The sequence below is a fragment of the Lepisosteus oculatus genome, chromosome 2, assembly GCF_040954835.1.
Source record: "Lepisosteus oculatus isolate fLepOcu1 chromosome 2, fLepOcu1.hap2, whole genome shotgun sequence".
Lineage (NCBI taxonomy): Eukaryota > Metazoa > Chordata > Actinopteri > Semionotiformes > Lepisosteidae > Lepisosteus > Lepisosteus oculatus.
In genome coordinates this window covers 56,559,649-56,580,224 of record NC_090697.1, presented here as the reverse complement: position 1 = coordinate 56,580,224, position 20,576 = coordinate 56,559,649, and the positions used below count along the sequence as shown (strand labels likewise).

At 39.3% G+C, this 20,576-nt stretch overlaps 1 protein-coding gene and 1 long non-coding RNA gene across 2 annotated transcripts; one reads left to right on the top strand and one right to left on the bottom strand.

Annotated features, from left to right (window-relative positions):
• Nucleotides 1-71: 71 nt before the first annotated feature.
• enpp4 (ectonucleotide pyrophosphatase/phosphodiesterase 4) lies at nucleotides 72-10,658 on the bottom strand. Its single transcript, XM_006625671.3, has 4 exons — nucleotides 10,434-10,658; nucleotides 5,730-6,629; nucleotides 4,292-4,462; nucleotides 72-3,501 (listed from the first exon to the last, which is right to left on the bottom strand). The coding sequence occupies exons 2-4, from the start codon at nucleotides 6,574-6,576 to the stop codon at nucleotides 3,131-3,133; spliced, it is 1,389 nt and encodes a 462-aa protein (XP_006625734.1). The 5' UTR covers nucleotides 6,577-6,629; nucleotides 10,434-10,658; the 3' UTR covers nucleotides 72-3,130.
• Nucleotides 10,659-10,676: 18 nt separating this feature from the next.
• LOC138223328 (uncharacterized) lies at nucleotides 10,677-19,697 on the top strand. Its single transcript, XR_011181758.1, has 2 exons — nucleotides 10,677-18,630; nucleotides 19,301-19,697. It is a non-coding gene; the product is annotated as an uncharacterized lncRNA (long non-coding RNA).
• The last annotated feature ends 879 nt before the right edge of the window (nucleotides 19,698-20,576 follow it).

Genomic DNA, 20,576 nt, shown 5'->3' with positions numbered 1-20,576 from the left:
TAGCAATACAATTCAGTAAGGATAAACATTTGAAAAATTATATTTCTGCAGAAATAAAAAAAACAATCCAATACTCAATCAAGTACTTTTTATTCTCCAAACAAGCTTTTCAACAAAACATACAAGATAAGATCACTTAATTGGCCATAAACAATTTCTTGCATTAGGAATTTCTTTTTCAGATACCCCAGCTTGCTCTCCATGAGACACACAGATAGGGAGAGAGAAGCCTGGGGTCAGAGCACAGGGTCAGCAATTGTACAGCACCCCTGGAGCAGTTGGGCTCAGGAGCCCAATGGAGTTGGATTCCTCTGCCAGCCGCAGGATTTGAACCAGCAACCTTCCAGTCACAGGTGATGATCCTTAGCCACAGAGCCACTGCTCTGTCCATATTAAGGAAGTACTGGCCAATGAGATGAGACTGAACATGACCACAACTGCATTATACCATCTATCAAAAGTACTTAAGTACCTCATTTTACAACAGATAAAATGTGTTTCTGTAACTGGGTATTTTATTATTTAAAAAGACAGTATTATATGCACACAAAAGAAAAAAGTATGCTATTTAAAACTGGCTATAAACATAAAGGCAATAATTTACCACAAACACCAGAGCCCTGCAGGCTTTAGATGTACTTTTAAATTAGCAGGTGATTAATAACACAACATTTGATTTCTTAGTCAAATTAATTTTATGTGATTAAGACCATGCCTGATGTGATACCTGTCCTGGACAACATTATTTCACAATGAGAGGGATCACACAATAATCAGTGTACAGTAGCATGAAGTGGCAATGAATAGCAAATCAATTTCATGGGAATAAAATGAACAAATAATTTAGCAGCAGGTCAGAAATACAGACACATTTGAATAATGAGTTTTAAGGCACACAGCAACTAGTAACAATACTTGCAAAAAAAAACTGCAGATCATAAAAAAGTGGAAAGCTAAGTATTGCTATTTTAGAATAATTTATACTTCCAAAAAGGCATGTCATAGCATAGTATTAGAAAATCCCATAAATCTCTTAGTGCCTGTACAATACACTTTGCCCATAAAAAAATAAATATTTTTTTAAATAAGTTCTGTAGATCTTGTTTACATAACATTGCATAGAAAATTCAAATATACAGATTCACAAAGTCTTACGCCACAGACATTTTTATTAAATACTGGGCAAAACACCTTTAGGTCTTTTAAACTTTCATTCAGTGCATTATAGTATCAAGAACTGTGGCAATCCGACCATTAAAATACATTACTCTACAAGTCTACACCCATCAAGACGTTCATGTTGTAGTGAAGGAATCACATATTTATATATTGAAGAAAGTATCCTTTTAAAATGAGAAAATGTACCAAGATGTCATTAAAGAGAGTCCTTTAGGACTCGGCCAAAGTTGCACTAGGGAAGGAATTCATTAGTTAGAACTAATTTAATGTTTAATCAAATTCAATCTGATGATCATAGTAGTATTTTGTATTCCAGAGTGATTAATGTTTACAAAAAAGAGCCAATATAAAATATATGTATATCTGGGTTGTGTTCATTTGCAACCCAAAATGTTCCCTACAAACTCTTTACAAACAAAGAGGTATTACATTTTTGTTTGCAAAGATTTATGTTGGGGAAAAATTATAAAGTATTCTACTTCACAATACGATTAAGGCTATTAAAAACGATTTACAACCAGTAATTAAAGTGAGCATTATATTACTACAATGTGTACCAGGTAAATCCAGAAAACAAAAACCCTAGAATTCCTCCACTATCTATTTAATATTACTTCAAAAATTATTTTTTCCATTTACTGATTGAGTCAATATTCAGTCTAACATAAAAGCACAAACATGACCTAATTCCTTCAACACTTAAAGTGCAGGCAATATAAAACATAAATAATATAAGTGCAAACTTGCTCCAGATAACAGCCAATACACAACTGTAACAAGTGTGAACTCAAGTAAATCCCAAGGCATTTTACACTTTTTCTTTTTGATGGCTTTGTTTAAATTCACAAATTGTACATGCAATTTTATTTAGAGAAGTGCCCTCAGCTTATGAGACTCTGGTACACCGTATCTTTGCATTCAACTAAAGGTCAGAGGCATAAAAGAAATTTCCGACTTTAAAAGTACTTAAATCTCAACAATTCTTTAAATCGTACTCATGTTTTCAAACATTTGGCATTTAAAATAAAAATATCTTTAAAAGGCCAGAGGTCTCTTTGCCTTTACAGTTCTTTCTATCAACAGCAATAGCTGATTACTAAATAGGGATCACAGCATTAGAAAATCAATTTTAAGGGACAGCCGCCCTCACAAGGTGTTTCGAACATTCTTCTTTTGTAGACTTGTTCCTGAGAATCTAGCAAAAACATGTTTTTAAACATTTCTTCCAATCTTTCTTTGTGAGCCAAAATATTCATTCCTTTACCCCTTCACTTCATTGGCCTCCAACTCAAGAATTAAAACTATTCTCATTCACAGGCCTAGTTTAATTCCCTAAGCCACTGGCAGTTCCCTTTGCAAAGAGCATACTCTGGTTGAGTGGGAAAAAAACAATCGAATCTTTTATTCCGAGGGGGCCCTTCAGTCCCTCCATTCAGTATGAAATTCCGTTTGCAGGGCCAAAAATAAATCCCATTAGATTTTATTAATGAAGTTTGCTGGTACACCAACTACACCTCAACCTTTTCCCCTGCAGTGTTGATGTGTAAACATCCAGACACTTAAATTAATGAAGTATAATGCAATGGTAGCCTTCTATACTGAAAACACTGCATGCTGTCCTGGATTGTAGAGCTAAAGCCATGCCCTAGCATAGATGATGGACAGGAAAAGCCATTAGTCCCAGTATACAGTATATCCTCTGGGCCCCATCAAGGCTTGCAGATAAGGATTAAAATGTTGGAAATATTTAATTTAATTATTAAGTAGGTGTTAGATTATGAAACAATATAGAAAATAAATGTTAATTGCTCAAAACCATGTGCAGGCAGTCTGAATGTCCTGAGATTTAAAATAAGCTTCTTTTTCATATTCCCATGCAGACCGATCTCATTTACTCCTCTGTAACAGCAGTTGTGCAGCGGTGTTGTGCAGACTGCAAAGTTGAACTCCCCTACCCCAGCAGTGGATCATCATCGTCGTCATCCTGTAGCTCCAGACGAGCAAACGGCCGAGAGGATGACGGCGTTCTGTTCTTCATCAGCACAAATAGGCCAGTCAGGGTGGTCAGGACCATCAGCACACCGATCACTATGCCGATGACTTCAGGAAGATCGGTGCACCTCTCGTCGACAAGCAGGCAGTGAGAATTATAGAAACTGCCATTGTTGGGCATCTTCTCCATGTGCAGAAGGTGGCACATCAAAGGATAAATGTCCACGATGTTCAAGCTAGACATCCTGTAGCCCTTCTTGAAGGCAGGCCCATGGGCCGTCAGGAACGGATGCATGCTAGGCAATGCATTATCATAGCCATGGTCGCCCACTGTAGTGAGAAAAATTGGGGAAACACGTAAATTACTATATATAATAGAACAGAACAGTTTCTATTTCAGAACACAGCTACTAAATAGAGTAATTTAAACACCTCAATATTCAATATAAACCAGCTATCTTCCAGCATGGGCAGATAACATTCTTAATTTGGGTCTGTGTATATTTTGAAGGCGTTTTGCGATTCCAGTAGCAAAGTTCAAACTGAATTATTGCACTTACTGTACATAGCATTTTTCATCCTGTGTGATCCCAAAGCACTTAACATATATATGGGCTCTCATTCAATTTACTCCTAAAACATGGATCCCTCCAGCGTGATTCATAGTAGCCAAATGAGAGTATGGAAAAGCTATCCAGCCATGTTTGTTGACATCGATACCCTGGCTTCTTCTAAGAAAGCGCTTGATGATATCCTTGGTTCAATAAGCGACTAACTGCCAAACGTATGTTCTAAGTAGAAGTAACACTTTTACTCTTACGAGCAGTGCCATGAGATAAGAGCCAAATAGTCATGATCTCTCCTTAATAACTCATCTGATGGTTGGGACCTCTTCTTAACCGAACATCTCTAGTGGAGTAAATCGACAGTTGCCAATCACCTAATTATCCCTGATCAAAGGTTACATCTGACTATCATAATCCTTCAATACCACACTAAGCTGAGCCATGAACTCTTATTTTATTCAGTGTAATATTTTTTCCATCTCACGTTTATGGAGCATAAGGTCTTGACCTCAGTCACTAACCCTAAAATTCTAAAGTAAGGACAAGAATCTTACATCGTAGATGGCTTTCCTCCTGAACAATCGTCCAGCCTTCATCTGCCACCAGAATAATTGGCTGGATCCTCTCATTGTCCCTGTAATGAAACCTATCAGGAATTTCAGCTTGCAGGTATGCTTTCATATTGGGGTGACAGTCCTTCAGCGCATTGTACACCTGTGTAGCATCTGTCCAACGAAAGACAAGAAAAAAATACATATTTAACTATGAAGTCAATTTAAATACAACTGAAATTACATTTAAAGGAGTCATTTTAAATACAACTGTAGTGACTCAGAGTAGAAATCTTAGCTTTAATAGCAGAGTTGAAATACTGTATACAGTAGTTTCACGCACTTGCAATTGTTGTATCGTTTTATCAAGTTTAAACAAGATAATGGAGTTTTGGGGATAATTCTTAATACCCTTTTTTAATTCCAGACCTGGGGTGGTATTTGTGAGGAGTCTGTATGTTCTCCCTGTGTTCATGTGGGTTTCCAGCAGGTGCTCTGGTTTCCTCCCACAGTCCAAAGACATACTGGCAGTTTGATTGGCTTTTTGGAGAAAATTATCTCTGGAGTAAGTATGTGTGTGTTTGTGTCTGTATGTGCCCTGTGATGGACTGGCATCTCATGCAGAGTGGCTCCCCTGCAGTTAGAAAATTGATGGATGGACAGATACAATAGGCATACGGTAGAAATGAGCACAAAGATACATTGCTGTGCTCCATCGATCTGTTTGTTCAGTTTGTCCAGTTCTTGGACTGAAAAAGAAAATGCATATGCAAGGAAAATTATTTGATGGCATTTCATGGAGTACTATTCATCCTGAAGCACTGAATACCTTCCGAATTTTCAAAAAGGATTAAGTCCAAAATTTTCCTAGTTGCTTAAAGAGCAAGAATAAAAATAAAATAATCTAACCTGAGGCTACATAAAATCAAAGAATATGTGAAAATGTAGATCTACAGTGAACAATTATTAAATCACAAAATAAAGTGAATTGGAAATGTAGTTTGTTTTAGCAGCCTTTAGCTTTGCTTTATTCCATTAAGAAAACTAGCAAAACAGTCTTATATATAACTGCTCTTTTTGTAAAGGTCTGCTTTTCAAGCTTTAGTGTAACAAAGGTAAATATTTGTGAAAGGAGATGACAGGGCAGGCATGAATATACAATAGCACTGGATCAAACTGCAAAAATTTTGACTCCAGTCAGTTCTGTTTTAGGACCCCTCAAGACTAAAAGCACCAATTTTTCTCTGGAAATTAAAATAAATACTCATGCTTATAACTGGAGTCACCTAAACACAGGCTGGACTAAATCTATTGTTCATATACCAATGTGTAATCTGGTTATGTATCTTGTTATTTGCTTATATCTGTTCTGTAACCCTTTGTACCTCCAGCAGAAGTTAACACAGGTGTACCCCGTCCTACTTTCCAACAGGGCACTTACTTGTCAGTGGTATGATGGCAGCCACAGGAGTGAGGTACACACTGGTGTAATTTGCACTATCAATACACTTATCTAAGTGTATTAACCTGTCCTTGGAACATTGGGTCATCCCATGGTCACTTGTAATAATGACATTCATTTTGCCCCATAGTCCAGACTGATTCAGTTTGTCAACGAGGAATCCAATCAGGTTATCGACATCTTTCAAAACCTTGCCCATCTCTGTTGTATTGTCCGGCCCGTACAAGTGGCCTGCATGATCAGGCTCCTCCCAATACAGCACAGCAAACTTCACCGTCTCATCCTCGGTCAGCCTTTTGGTGAGGTTCCCCACTCTCTCCTGAAAAGTCACCTTGGAATCGTAGCGCAGGTAATATGTCGACGTCATGTTGTGAATCGGTACATCAGTCCCCGGCCACATGGCCGCCGCGGTCTTGTATCCTTGCTTCTGGGCCGACACCCAAATAGGAGTAGCTTCGTTCCACCAGAAGGGGTCGGAATCATTGGCGATCGAGAAATTCTTTTTTGTTACTGGGTCGTACATGGTGCTAGCCAGCATTCCATGGCTTTCGGCATAGAGGCCAGTGACGATGCTATAATGGTTGGGGAAGGTCTTGGTGACGAAGACATTGGTGAGCTGCTCCACGACAACCCCGTCTGAAAAGAAGAACTTCTGCAGGTTTGGAAAGTTAAACTTCTTTAGGTAGTCTGCTCTGAACCCGTCAAAGGAGACGAGCAGCAGCGGGGGGCCGGAGGTGTTCTGGAGTGCGGTCATGTTCCCAGTGTCCTCACAAACGCCTAATCCAACTTCCACAGCCAGGACACACAAAAACAAACCCACCAACATCCTGGATTACGTGGGCTTTTACTGCAGAGGTATCCTTATTGTGGTTTTAGACCCTAAAGTGAAAGAAAATATGCATAAATCTTTCAGAAGCTAAAGCTTTACAAAAAAAAAAGAATGTGATGACTGGAAAAGGAAATAGGATAGTAGTGCTTCCCATAAATCTCAAACAATTCTTCAGCTATGCCAGACCAAACACAAAATGTATTTTCCTAGCATGACTCAGATGTTCTTGTCCTGTGGTAACATAACACAGACAGGTCATATTGTACTTTGGGAAAAAAAACATAGTTCTATTGTACTCAGTTTAGAAAACAAAATGTCCATTAAATGAATAGATTTTTATATATGCCTACAACCCTAAATACTACAAGTATTTTGTAAATACCAAAGTATTTTGTAAACATGCAGAGCTACACACCTGTCGTTGATGAATGTACAATAATCCCAAGGAGAAATAAAAATAAAAAGCAAAGTTAGAGTGCACAAAGTCACTGTACATTCAGCTTGTATGCAGGTTTATCAACATCAGGAATAAGATCCATGAAAAAAGCTTTCAGAATAACAGTGCGTTGACATTTTTTTGTTTTGGCACAGTATATAGTAGGATACTGTTTCTGCTAATATTCTGCCAGCACCCATCTTAAAACACCTAAAAAACATGGTAACTTTAATCCCACTCAGTAAGTTTTCTAATAACTGTAAAAATACATTTTACTTCATTTCTCTTCACAGTGCACTTTACATTTTAATTAAGAAACCGAATCACAAATTTGGATATTAAAAAAGCAATCAACTCTTAAATACACATAGTTGTAAACAAAACGGTCAATGTACAGACTGAAAACAAATCGTCTCTCGCTTTTAAAGAAATATGTACAGTAGTATCTCAATATGTACAGTAGTTCTCATATTGCAGGCATCCCACACAGGATGTGTGGTCTAGCACTTGATTTTTGCAATATCCTCCTCTTAGGTTTTAAAACTTTTATTGCCTTTTTTTTTCTAAGGATGGGGTAACAGGACTTAAAAGTATTTTTTGCATTAGATATTATGGTGAAAGAAAAGCTCTAACAACTGGAAGCATTTCTCTTGCGCACAAATGTTACAGGAGGTCCTTCACTTGGGTTTGCATGGGTATTGCGTGTAGTACTTCCTTCTTATCCTGGATTGGTTGATACAAGTGATTTCTGCAAGTGATACATGTAGTTTTCAATTTAAAAAAATAAAAATAAATGAAAAATATGATACATGAAACAAAACAAGTGCATTTCAGTTAGGGGATGTCTGAAATTTCCTTAATTTGTTTTCAGTAATGTAATTTAATGTCTTCAGTAATGTAATGTCTGATGGCTTCATTTCTCAGGTCAAAACTGACTACTGACAACAGTTGTTCAGAGGTTAGTGTGAAGAAATTATATTTTTTTAGATCAGCAAATACAGCAACACAGTGGTGCAGTGGTTAGCATTCCAGTCCTAAAGTACTATCTGCATGGAGTTTGTATGTTCTCCCCATGCTTGCGTGGGTTTCCTTTAGGTGCTAGTTTCTTGTACAGTCCAAAAACATACTTAATTAGGTAAAGTTAATTTGTTTATTGCTAGGGTAGGTCAATTGGCTTCTGGGAAAACTGGTCCTAGGAGTGAATGTGTGTGTCTGCTGCCCATTGCTTGTATAGTTAAGGAGCGGAGCGGTGGCTCTGTGGCTAAGGATCGGCGCCCGTGGCTGGAAGGTTGCTGGTTCAAATCCAGCAGCTGGCAGAGGAATCCTACTCTGTTGGGCCCCTGAGCAAGGCTCTTAACCCCAACTGCTCCAGTGGGTGCTGTACAATGGCAGACCCTGTGCTCCGACCCCAAGCTCCTCTCTCTGTCTCTCTGTCTGTGTCTCATGTAGAGCAAGCTGGGGTATGCGAAAAGATTAATTCCTAATGCAAGAAATTGTATAGGGCTAATAAAGTGATGTTATGTTGTTAGTTCCCCAAATTCAAATTAAATGAAGCAGTTAGGAAATGGGTGGATAGAACAGCAAACTTGTTTCTGGAGTAAACCATTATTTGTAGTATGTTTTGAATAAACTACCATTTTGGATTGGAACACCGTACAGTAATTTAATCTGTGAACTAAAACCGACATTTTTTAGAAGATAAATTGGATTAATCTGCAGCGCCACACCAGACAACTCGTGGCTAATGATGAGCTGACAAGTTGCTTAATGTACATTTCCTTGGGAAATTCCATTTCTGCTCAATGGTAGGGTGAGTAAATTTGTTAAAGCTGCAAAAAACAAGCTCACTGACCAACCTGAGAGTGAACAATATTTTAATCATTTGTTTTAATAAACCTAATCTATCCAGCTAGACTAAAAAGTCTATTTAAAAAAAAATGTTTTTGTTAAAGAGATTTTTTTTACAAATTATTTCATAAAACACAGTACAAAAAGAAAGCTTTGAGTCTGGAAAATAACCATGACAGTCACATTATTCAGAAAACTGCATTATAATATGAAACATTTGCCAAACCTTTGGTCTTAATGAAAATTAGTATCACATGAACAAAAATACAAGATAAATGGATTCTTTCATGTTTTAATTTATTTTTCCTGGTGATTAGTATGGTAAACAAATGCTTACTGATAATCACTGTACTATCTACAAATCACCTATAACCAGGTGGAAGCCAAATGACACTGGAAGAATAAAACTAAAAACAAACGGACGGGAGAAATGGCCGGACTACATTTTAAAAGGAGCTGTGATGCTTTTGTTTTTATCATTCTTGACTACATGGGGTTTTATCCTGTATAACTGCGAAAAAATATAATCCACTAAAGATTGACAGGGACTAAGGTGTAACCTACTATATGTTAATCCAAAATCTCTTCATCCACCTACTCACATAAAGTACTACCAACGAGGAAGCAGGAAATGAAAATCAGTCGTTTGTTCCTCATAAACAATTGTGAAACATGATCCGAAATACAGGAGCAAATCCACAGCTGCCCGAACTCTAAATCTATTTAGGGCTTTAAATCGGTGTACCAGTGGAATTTTATGAGAACAACAACATCATCATCCAGGTATTGATCGCTTTTTAGTATATTTGGGCTTTCAAGTCATGCTTATTTTTTCCAACACATTTTTAAATGTTTAGTTAAAATATGATGTGTATACAGTATATAAACGACAGTAATAATATAATAGCATTGGCACAGAAACATCCGTAAACTTCTTAAATGTCTTTTTTGACGGTTTTCTGCAATCTATATTTATGTAATCCCCACGTCTACAGAAATGTAATTCTAGATTAAGACATTTTAAATACACTTTGACAGACATTGAGGTTCTCAGACCCTCTAGAAGTTCTGATACCTATATCCCTGCAATCAGGGATACATTCTTGCATTATTATTATTGCTGTTGCCTACATGGTCTCCTAAAACACATACAGTAGGTTGCGTAACCCAGTGTCAGACAAATTATTCGCGCTGTTAAATAATAATCGGAATCAAGAAAATTAGGACCTCAATCAAGACCTAAGACGTCACACATTTTCCATGTCGTACTTTATAAACTGTAAGACACGTTTGATTAGTCAGTGTCTTACCAATGTAATACAAAAATGTAAATACATCTGCTCGGTATAAACGTTCTAATCTTTCTGCTACACATTACTGACTGTACATGCGACTGATAAATTAAAGCTCAGGAAAGAGAAGATTTAACATTATGCAGCGGGCAATAAGGAATATGATACGTCTCTTCCGGAGACATGATAAGATACAGTGTATAGCCCAATAATTATATAATGCTGAAAATTAAAAACATTATTTTATCAAATAAACAGTAAAAGTACAAGGTACTCACGGTTGTGATATAATCAGGATACATACAAGTTATCACGTATAACTAAGGTTACACGGAAATAAATCTCACTGTGTGTGTTGTATAACAGCAGATCACTACTGTCCTTTCGCTGCGGCGATCTAAATTTCAAATACACGCACTAATGCAAGCCTGTTATCTAAATCCAGTATTTTAATACATTAAAATAACTAAAGACTGAACTTTTTTCATCTCATTTCAGCAATTCACAACTTCCTTAAAATAGTCACTGAGGTGACGTCTTTTAATTGGCAGTTGAAGTAGCCTATTGGGATGGGGTAGATGGGCGGTAGTCAAAGTTGTACCACGTGGAAAAACATTTGCCCAGGGCTTTTTTTTTGACAGGGCGGTTACGGTTGACCGGAGAAAACTGATGTATATTTCCGAATTCTCTTGCATCTAAACGATGAACTCTCTCAGTAGCTAAACCATTAATATTGCATATCTAAATTTTGCCCTACATTATACAGTATATCATAACGAAGGTTATACTTCCCTCGTGTAATAATAAATTCTAAAATCTTCTTTAATTAAAATACCATCCCACCAGCGCACAAGTTCTGCTCAAGACAGACATCTCTGGAATGGAGTGAAACAGGCTTTCATATATATATATGTATGTATCATATATATATATATTTCATATATATATATATGTATCTTATATATATATGACTTATATTAGACAGAAAGACCTTGAGGATATACACTTACATCAGATTGCTACTCATTAATTACAGCTCCGAATTTAACACTATAGTTCCATCCTGACTAGTCAGGAAGCTTAATGACCTGGGCAGCAGAACCTCTCTCTGCATCTAGGTTCTGGATTTCCTGACTGGCAGACCACAAACTGTAAGGGTCAATGGAAAGATTTCTTCCATGCTGACCGTCAATATACAGTAGGTGCCCCTCAGGGCTGTGTGATGTTTTCCTTGTTTGCCCACAATTGTGTGGCCAGACACAGCTCCAACTCCATCTACAAATATGCTGATGACACTACCATCATTGGCCAAATCACCGGTAATGATAAGACAGCCTACAGGGATGAGGTATTGTCATTGCCTTGACAATAATCTCTCCCTCAACGTCAGCACAACTAAAGAGCTGATTATCGATTATAGAATACAGGGTGGGGACCACACCCCTATTCACATTTATAAGGTGGCTGTAGAGATGGTTAGCAGGTTCAAGTACTTGGGTTCCTTTATTACTAATGACTTAACATGGTCCCAGGATGTAACTGGAGCTATAAAGAAGGCACAACAGCGCCATTACTTCCTCAGACAGTTGAATTTGGTCTATCTTCAACTGTCCTTACCACATTTTACAGGTAATAATGATGATGATAATAATAATAACTGCTTATGTTGCAGGATGTAGGCTGTTGAAGCAGTAACAGGCTATGATAAATCGGTTTGTGTTGATGGTCAGGACTGTGTCAAAGTGACAGTGGAGCTGTCAAGGATGGCGTTAGGAGCACCTGGTTGGACCCTATGCGGCGCTGAGACTGTAGGTAGCTAGTGATTGGTGTCCAAAAGCCAAAGGAAAAAGTCATAGTCGAGGTAGAAGAGCTAGGTCGGGTAGCAGAAGAGTCAGGTCGAGAGTATCCAAATCCAAAACGAGGAGCTAGACGAAGTTGAAGCAGGAGGAAAACAAGGTCCGGTAGCCAGAAATCAGGTCGAGAGTAGTTTACGCGCACAAGAGAAAGCCAAGGGTTATTCTCAATAGTGAGCGGGAGAGGGTAGTGAGAGGGTATAAATAGGGAAGAGAATGAGGAATGACAATTGATTAATTAGTGCGTGGGTGTTGGTGGTGAGAGGTGCTTGTAGGAATGTGGTTCGTGACAGGAGCAGGAACAATTAGTAACAGTGGTCACACCCAGGTCATCCAGAAAACAATTAGGTAACATGGAGGTGTGAGGTGTTGCTGAGCCAGTTTGAATCAGAACTTGGGCAGAGGGGGGGGGCAGTAAAGCAAACAAAGAAGTGATAAGTGTCCATGACACCTAGGACTGCCAGTTTTCAAAACGACCCAAGCTTCCTTCTGGTAATCTCTTGGGCATACCCACCGCTGACAGAGATAATGAGAAAACTCCTGAGGGGGGAATGGTTTACAGAAGGGATAAAAAGATCTGAGCCTGAACGGAGCCTGCACTCTTCTCGATACAAGACAAGCAGCGCAAGGCAAGTTGCACCCGGCGAAACTACAGAGGAGATTGTCCCAGGAACTGCAGACCAAGGGAGAGTTTGGCAGAGGAACGGAGGTGTTGTGCAGAGATGTTCAATACTTGGAGGCAAGAAGCAAAGAAACTGGCCTGGTGAGTCGATACTGGTGAGAGGAACGTAGTGCAGGCTAATGGAGGACTCCCGATATTCCCAAACTGCCCAGGGACTGGGGAAATTGGACTGTGTGGCATCCCTTTTCTTTGCGTTGCTGTTCTTCTCTGAAGCACCAAGACTTTTTAACGCCCTCTCCCCATCACCTAAAAGGACAGCTGACCCTCAGGAATTCATTATGACCCTTGGAAGTTCCATTTGTTGCTGTGAATGCTGTTTTCTTTGAGAATGCTATCACCTTGGGGTGATAGTAAATGTTGATGTACTCAGAAAACATTATAAAAAGACATTATGCTGGTCTGTGTGTGCATTGGTGATTCTGGGAGATGAACAGACCCTGTGGTTAAGTAGAGGGGGCCTAGAACCCTGTTTGTATTGCTAGGTTACAGTACGTAGTTGATACAAGGCAGGCAATAATTCTTCTTTAAGGGGTCACCTCACTGTGACACTTACACTTATATAGCACTTTTCTGGACACTCCACTCAAAGCACTTTACAGGTAATGGGGACTCCCCTCCACCACCACCAATGTGCAGCACCCAACTGGATGATGCGACAGCAGCCATAGTGCACCAGTACTGTATGTTCATCACAACTGTCAGTGTGGAGGAGAACAGAGTGATGAAGCCAATTTATACTGTAGATGTGGATTATTAGGAGGCCATGACTGATAAAGGCCAATGGGAAATTTGGCCAGAATGCCAGCATAACACCCCTACTCTTTTCAAGAAACACCCTGGGATTTTTTATGACTACAGAGAGTCAGGACCTCCATTTTACATCTCATTTGAAGGATTGTGCCTTCTTACATATAGTGTCCCCATCACTATTCTTTGGGATTAGGACTGCAGGGTGAGCACCCCCTACTGGCCCCACTAGTATCACTTCCAGCAGCAACCTTAGCTTACCCCTGGTAAGTGTTATAGGAGCATAAAGGCACGAACGTCCAGACTCAGAGACATCTTTCCACAACATGTCAGATTACTAAACTCTACCCCTACCACTGGCTCACACTGATGTTTTTTTTTTTCTCACACTGGTTGTCATACTTTTTTTAAAGCTGTATGTTATTTAACTAGTTGTTGCTGCTGATGTGGCTTCCAAAAGTATTGGGAACAGCAAAGTCAAATTTCTATTTACTCTTATTTTTGCAAGACACTCAGATAATTTGTATTTGTGATCATGGGATAAATATGAACGATAAATTAAAAAAAATAAAGCATACAGTATATAATAGCATGTATACTCTACAGTTGTGATCCCTTAATGCAGGAACTTCACCTAGCAATTCTAAGGGTGCTGTCCTCTACCCAACATTTTCTTGTTATCTTCCAGATATATCTTCCAATGCATCCACAAACCAGACAACACAGTAGTGTCACATCTGAAGAAGGCTTCACAGCCGAAATGTTGTGTTCTCTCTCTTCTCTTTTCAGCATGGAATAAACCTATTACTTGTTCCTTTGCAGACTACGCATGCTGAGGCAGCTACCCACCTGAACTAGTATCACATTATTATAATCATAAGTAATCGTTACACTTACAGAGCACTTTTCTGAACACTCAACTCAAAGCCTTTTACAATTGTATAATTATAAGTAAATATTATTTATAATTTCCCTTTTTATTGTTTTTTTACAATATATCATTATCTATCTAAAAGCCCAGAAAAACATGACACAAAAGTATCATCACTTAATTATATGTAATTATAGTATTAGAATTAAATGCACTTACAGAAAGACTTGAACACCATGGTGCCCTGTTACACAAACACCAATTACAAAGGGGAAAAGGGGGGTTCGTTTTCCAAAATCACAGCTCCGGTTGGTGACTTGGCATGCCTTGTTGTGCCACAGAGAAGAAACTCTGTGTAGCCCAGTATGGGTAAGAGGGGGAGGAAGACGATTCTAGAGACTTCCTCTTCTGCTCTCTATAGAGTGTCTGGTGTCTGAGTCCTCTTCTGGTTCCAATGGTGCACTCTAGTGTACATTCCCCTGATTTCTTCTCTCTGTCTGTGCTGTGGTCTACTAGTGCTTTTGTCTAGGGTGTGGGCAGACCTAAAGCTCAGGGCTAAGTGACTATATGCAGTTGGACAGGTTTAATGATGCATTGTCTATGCTCCTCCACACCTTTCAGTCCTCCTCTGGCCCAGGACTGGTCTGCACTGGCTGAGCTCCACCACACACCTCAACGTGCCACCCCTTAGTGTGTGGTAGTTGAGTTACAGGTACAGTATGTCTGAGCAGAGTGTCTTTCAATCCTTGTTAATTGGTGCAGTACCTGCCCCACTGTCCGTGCATTCTTTCACTTTGTGACACATACAGATACTTTGTGTTCAACCTTGTGATTTAAAGTGTCCATTTTAGGTCAATTTTTAGTTGTGTATCCCTTTGAGGCAATAACTGCATGATATACTGTAGGTGACCAATTGAGCTGACTAAGCTCTTTCTGTAATCATTTGAGATACTTTGTTGCAGCTAGTTTTTGCTCTTTCTATTCTTAGAGTGTTCTGATTTCAAGTTGTTTTTCTTTAACGTAAAATACTTGCTTAACTGGATTGAAATATGGAAATTGACCTATCCAATCTGAGATTTTCCTCTTCTTGTGATGAATACTTTAGGTTCATTGGTTGTATGTTTTGGGTCATTGTGTTGCTTCACCCAATATATATGGGATCAGTTTCTTCTATATAAGCAATATAATCTATATATTTGCAAATAAAATAAGCTTCAGAATTAATTCTGCTACTGTTACCATCAATTAACTTATCAATACCGACGGGCGTGTCAGAACCTGAGGTGGCCGTTCTTGGCCTGGCTGTGACATTAACTCCATTATACTTCAGAATTCGCTTGATACAAAGATGGCCGAGGAAACTTCAGAACAAGATCAAAGTTACATTAAACTGAATGTGATGTAAAAGAGTGGAGAAAGACAGAAAGCTCATACAAAACCACAGAATACCACCTTATCAGTGAAGTATGACAGAGGTACTGTACAGTGCAGTAGTTCTGTTTGGTGCTCCAGATTAGTTCTTATTCACAGATAAACCAAGTTAATTGTTTTATTTTTGGAGTGTTTTTAATTTGTTTTTCACTTCGTTGAAGGTTTTAAATCATTTATGTTTGAACCCTGTCCCAGTTTCCAAGTTCCAAATCTGCCTACATTGATGTACAGTATATTAGGTGATACAGTAAGTAAATACTGTATGTAACAGAGATAAGCTTAGGGCTATGACTGTATGGAAATTGCAATCATATTCACATGGCAATGACTGTTCTAATTGGCAAGTGTCGTGGTGTACTTTCTTCTTCTCCTTCGTCTTTTGTGTTCTTTCTGTTGTTATAACTCAGATTCAGATTTCCCCTACATGACACCTCCACACACCTGCAATTAGCATCTCAGCAACAGCGTATTGATTCAGACTGTGTGAAGATTGTTGTCTGCTGTGCTGATTTCATTTGGGCAGCACGAAGATTTTAAAAAACATGACTGAAAGCAAATGAAAGAAGCAGCTTCAGGAGGAGAGGTTACCTTCAACAGCCGATCCAGACTTCAGAATGAGAACATTTATTTTTTTGGTTTACATTTTCTTGGGACAAGCTATGTCTGTTTAACAGATTTCAGCTGAGTAGTTCTGCAAGAACAAGACTGATTTGGACTAGATGGGGTAAGCCTGATCACTGTGTTAATGTTAAAAAATATGTTGTACTTGCTCTCCTCTGTATAAAGTGCTTTACAGTGATGTTTGTAGGTCTGATTTGCATTGTTTCTTTCCATCTTGACTTCATCGGTGTGTGCTTAGTTTTGGAACTGTTCATTTAAATCTGGTGAATTATTGCCAGGTTTATTGATATTGTAAAGCATACTTTTATTAGTAAGGAAATACTGGTTTGTATGCATGTGAGGTTATTCTCTTTTCTTGTAAAAAACAAATATTGTGGGGTTTTAAGACTATGGCTGTTCACCCATTTGAAGAATCTGGTTAGAATGAAACAGGTTAACAAACAAACAGTCTAAAGAAGCAAACACAAAGATTAATGACATCAGTTAGAAATAGTGATGAACACCGTACAGTATTAGAAACAAAACACTGGAGACACAAGGGTCCCCAGAGGTCCCCCAAGACCAGGGCTGGAAAACAGCAGTAGACTTCAAGAATTTCAAAACAAAATATTGTTGTTGTTTTTCTTATTTCCATAGTGGTCAGCATTACTGCCTTGCAGCACTGGGGTGCAATCTACATGAAGTCTGTATTTTCTCCCTGTATTTGTGTGGGTGTTCTCTAGGTGGTCTAGTTTCCTTCCACAGATCAATAACATACCGTACTTGTAAGTAAACTGGCTTCTGGGAACATTGGCCCTATGTGTGCATGTCTGTGTCTGTGTGTCTTCCCTGTGATGGACTAGAGTTCCATCCACGGTTAACACTGCCTGGCATGCTTTGCTTGCTTAGATAGGCTCCAGTTCCCCATGATGCTGAACTGGAAGCAGTGGGTAGGAAATGGATGGATAATAAAAAATACATAATAAATAGCATATGATGTGCCATCCATGACGCAAAACGTCGCACTCACTCAGGACATATATTGAATTAGCAGTTGTTGACCCCTTTACAAGACCTGTCCTGTTACAAAGAGCCCTCAGGATTATGACACAATCCAGTCACTTTAACATGGTACTGCTTCTCTGCTGGAATCACACCACATGGCTTCAGTTTTGTGTTAGCCATATTCCTATCTGGCTCTCAGCATTCGCATAGGCCTCTCTCCTTCCTCACTGTCACTGGTGAGGCCACCGAGGTTGGTGAGGGTTGAAATGAAGACTCCAATCCCCAGTGCAGTCTGATTTGAGGTGCTCACATCCTTGGGGAATAGGCTTCAGAGAAATGTTGTTACGGCTGCAGCTGGCCTCAATTAACCCCTCATTATCCAATTTCGCTTACACACCCCTTCCTTCACTATATAAACCCTCATTTCACCCTGGGTCTCTTCTACCTCCTGAGCTCACCTCGCCCTTTCTTCCTAAAAGCCTTTTCTACTTCGTCTGGACTCCTCAGCGTCAACTCTTTGGTTTTGGATTTCTCGCTCTTGTCTCGCCCCTATCGGATTTGTTTGCCTCTCTTCATGCCTTTTATCTGGACTTGACCCTGCCTGGAAGAGCCGACCACTCTACCTCGTTGTCCACCTTGGATATCTCAACTTCCGGGCCTCGCCTGGAGACCTGCACAGGGTTTGTAAATAACACTGTTCCTACAGCTGTGGGTGGGACGTTCGACCAGGAAAGGAGAGAAAAAAGGGTAGAGAGGAAAACAGTGGAGTTAGCAGGGACTGAGGAAAGGAGAGAGGAGGAAGGGAGAGGCAGCAGGGAAAAGGGGAGAGGAAGCCAGCACTGTTGTACCAGAGTTCCAGCTTGGGCTGGCAAAATCAGTAGAACTGAAAGAAAAGAGTAGAACTCAAATTAGGAGCAGGGAGACAGCTTTTTTCATGGCGAGGTTGGGGGTGAAGGGTTAACTGTTTTGGAGAGGCGAGAAAGTGACTCCTATCCTGGCTTGGAGAAGGTAATCGGATCGTCAAGCTAAAAAGACCAGCTTGTGTGGGGAGATAAACAGAGATGTAAGAGGTGCAGGAGCAACAAAGGCCAGGTTTAGCAATGTCAAGTGTGAGATCTAGAGAGTGTGAGAGCTGTTACCAATTACCATAGCAAGGGAGGTGCCTTGGAACATATTTCTTCAGCACTCTCAGGAAAATGGAATATGACAGTGAGGCAACAGAAGTACTGCACTGAGCTTTTTTTTCTTCAGTCCAGCAGAGGGAAGCACGTCTGAATGTGAGCTGAGTAAGTATTCATTGCTTGTGCAGAGGAAAGCAAGGTGAAAAAAATAATCCTGTGTTGGGTGTTTTAAAGGGAGGATAGTTCCGTCCTTTTCAGTTAAAATGAAAATTGTGTCCTCTGGAAGATTTTTTTTTTGTGGCCTTGCAAGGGACTGTAGGACATGCACAGAGCACTTCTTGGGACTTTTTTTTCTGGTTAATTTGGATTGTTTTGTTAAGTTGTCTCTTGCGGATACCTTTTTATTATTTTAGAACTTGATAGTGATACTACACTTTTTGTAATTGCAAGTATCTATTGAAATAATACAGCAGGTATCGAGTATATGTCTTCTGTTGTTCTGTGGGTATACTGGAGTTTCTGGGAGATCCAGTATGTGGGTAAAAACGGTTCTATCATTTGTCCAATGGTAAGGTAGCATAATTACCTTTAGTTCCTCCAAATAGTCACTAATATTGCACAAGCATGAAACATTAGATCATTTATTGAATATTTCAAAAGAAAAAAACATTGAATAGTTCATTATTAATTGTCAATATATTGGGTTGAGAATACACACATTCATGTTTTAGAACAATCTATATGTCACGCCTGACATCCCTCCCTAGAGGGCGCTCCACTGCTCCTGTTCTTGTTCCTGTGATTGTTGCTAAGCTCCCCAGGTGTACCCTCTTAGGTGTATTATTTAAAGACCAGCTCCTCCAGTCCTCGGCGCTCATCATTAGCGTAAGATGTCGTGAGGCCTGCCTGGCACCAGGATACCCTACGTCCGTCTCCTGAGGGCATAGGCCTGATCCCCGACACCTCCCGCTTCCCGAGCCTGGGGTCAGGAGGATCTCGCCCCGTCACCCTTGGACCTCCATTTTTTGTCTGTTCGTGTTTTCCCTCTTCCTGGGGGATTTTAACCTTGTCGTGTCCCAGGATGGATTACTCGCTGATGGACTCTCGGACTGTGCCCTGACCTGCCTTTGGACCTGTTTGGATTTGGATGCTATTCTTTGTCTCCCCTGCTCACTGTCTCACGGACTGTCACTATTATTTTGTGCACTATTAAACCCCTGTGTGTTTCCTTTTACCACGCCTCCTGTTTTCTCCAGCTCTTACTGCATCGCATAGGGTCTACTACGAGACCTGGCACAGATCTCAGTCCGTGGCCATAACACTATATTAACCTTTTTCAGTCATTTGCCCATGTTAATTCTTTACTTTTAATTTTTTTACCTTATATTTTCCTTAGTTTCCTAAGCTTAGGAACCATATACAGTCTTTATAAAAGGATGTCTTCAAAACCAATAGTGAAACAGAAATCAGATGATATACTACACTACAGGGAAGTGTATTTACACAGTGTGTAAGGGTTTTGAGGGGGTCTAAAACAGGCTATTCAGCAATGTTGTTGAAACTGATACTTTTTATCAAGAAAACGTACAGTATCTGAGATTGATTAGCTGCTAGCAATGGAATAAGAGAGATAGGTTGAATGGGCCTCTTCTCAGTTGTAATATTTCTTATGTTCCTTTGAACAAATACAGTGTCCAACACTGATCCTGGAGAGCAAAAGCCATAGTCTTGCAGGTTTGATGGGCTGCTCTAAAGGAGCACAGATGTGGAAAGAATGTTAACGTCTCTAAATTAAATTAATTGATTCAATTAAATAATTCAGAGCTTTGCTGAGACTCAATTAAAACCCAGAAAAAATAGCAATCTTGCTCTTTTTAATTTTTGCTACCATCTTGTGGTATTTGGTTGCTTCTGCGCATCAGTATATTGTGCAATTATATTTAAATGTTCACGTGCAACACAAAGAAGAAATATTTGGTTGACTTAGTTACGGAAAGAGGAAACAACATTTTGTCTTCCCTCTAATCAGAGCACTATCCGCTTGTTTTGCAGTTTTCGTCAATGACCAAAAGAACAAAATCAAGAGATTGATGGATGATACTGTATATTAA

Coding starts and splice junctions, on each gene's coding strand:
- enpp4 (XM_006625671.3), bottom strand. CDS start 6,576: ATGTTGGTGGGTTTGTTTTTGTGTGTCCTGGCTGTGGAAGTTGGATTA. Junction 4,463..5,729: donor TGCCATCATACCACTGACAA/GTAAGTGCCCTG, acceptor TTCGTTGGACAG/ATGCTACACAGGTGTACAAT. Junction 3,502..4,291: donor GGAGGAAAGCCATCTACGAT/GTAAGATTCTTG, acceptor TTCTCACTACAG/TGGGCGACCATGGCTATGAT.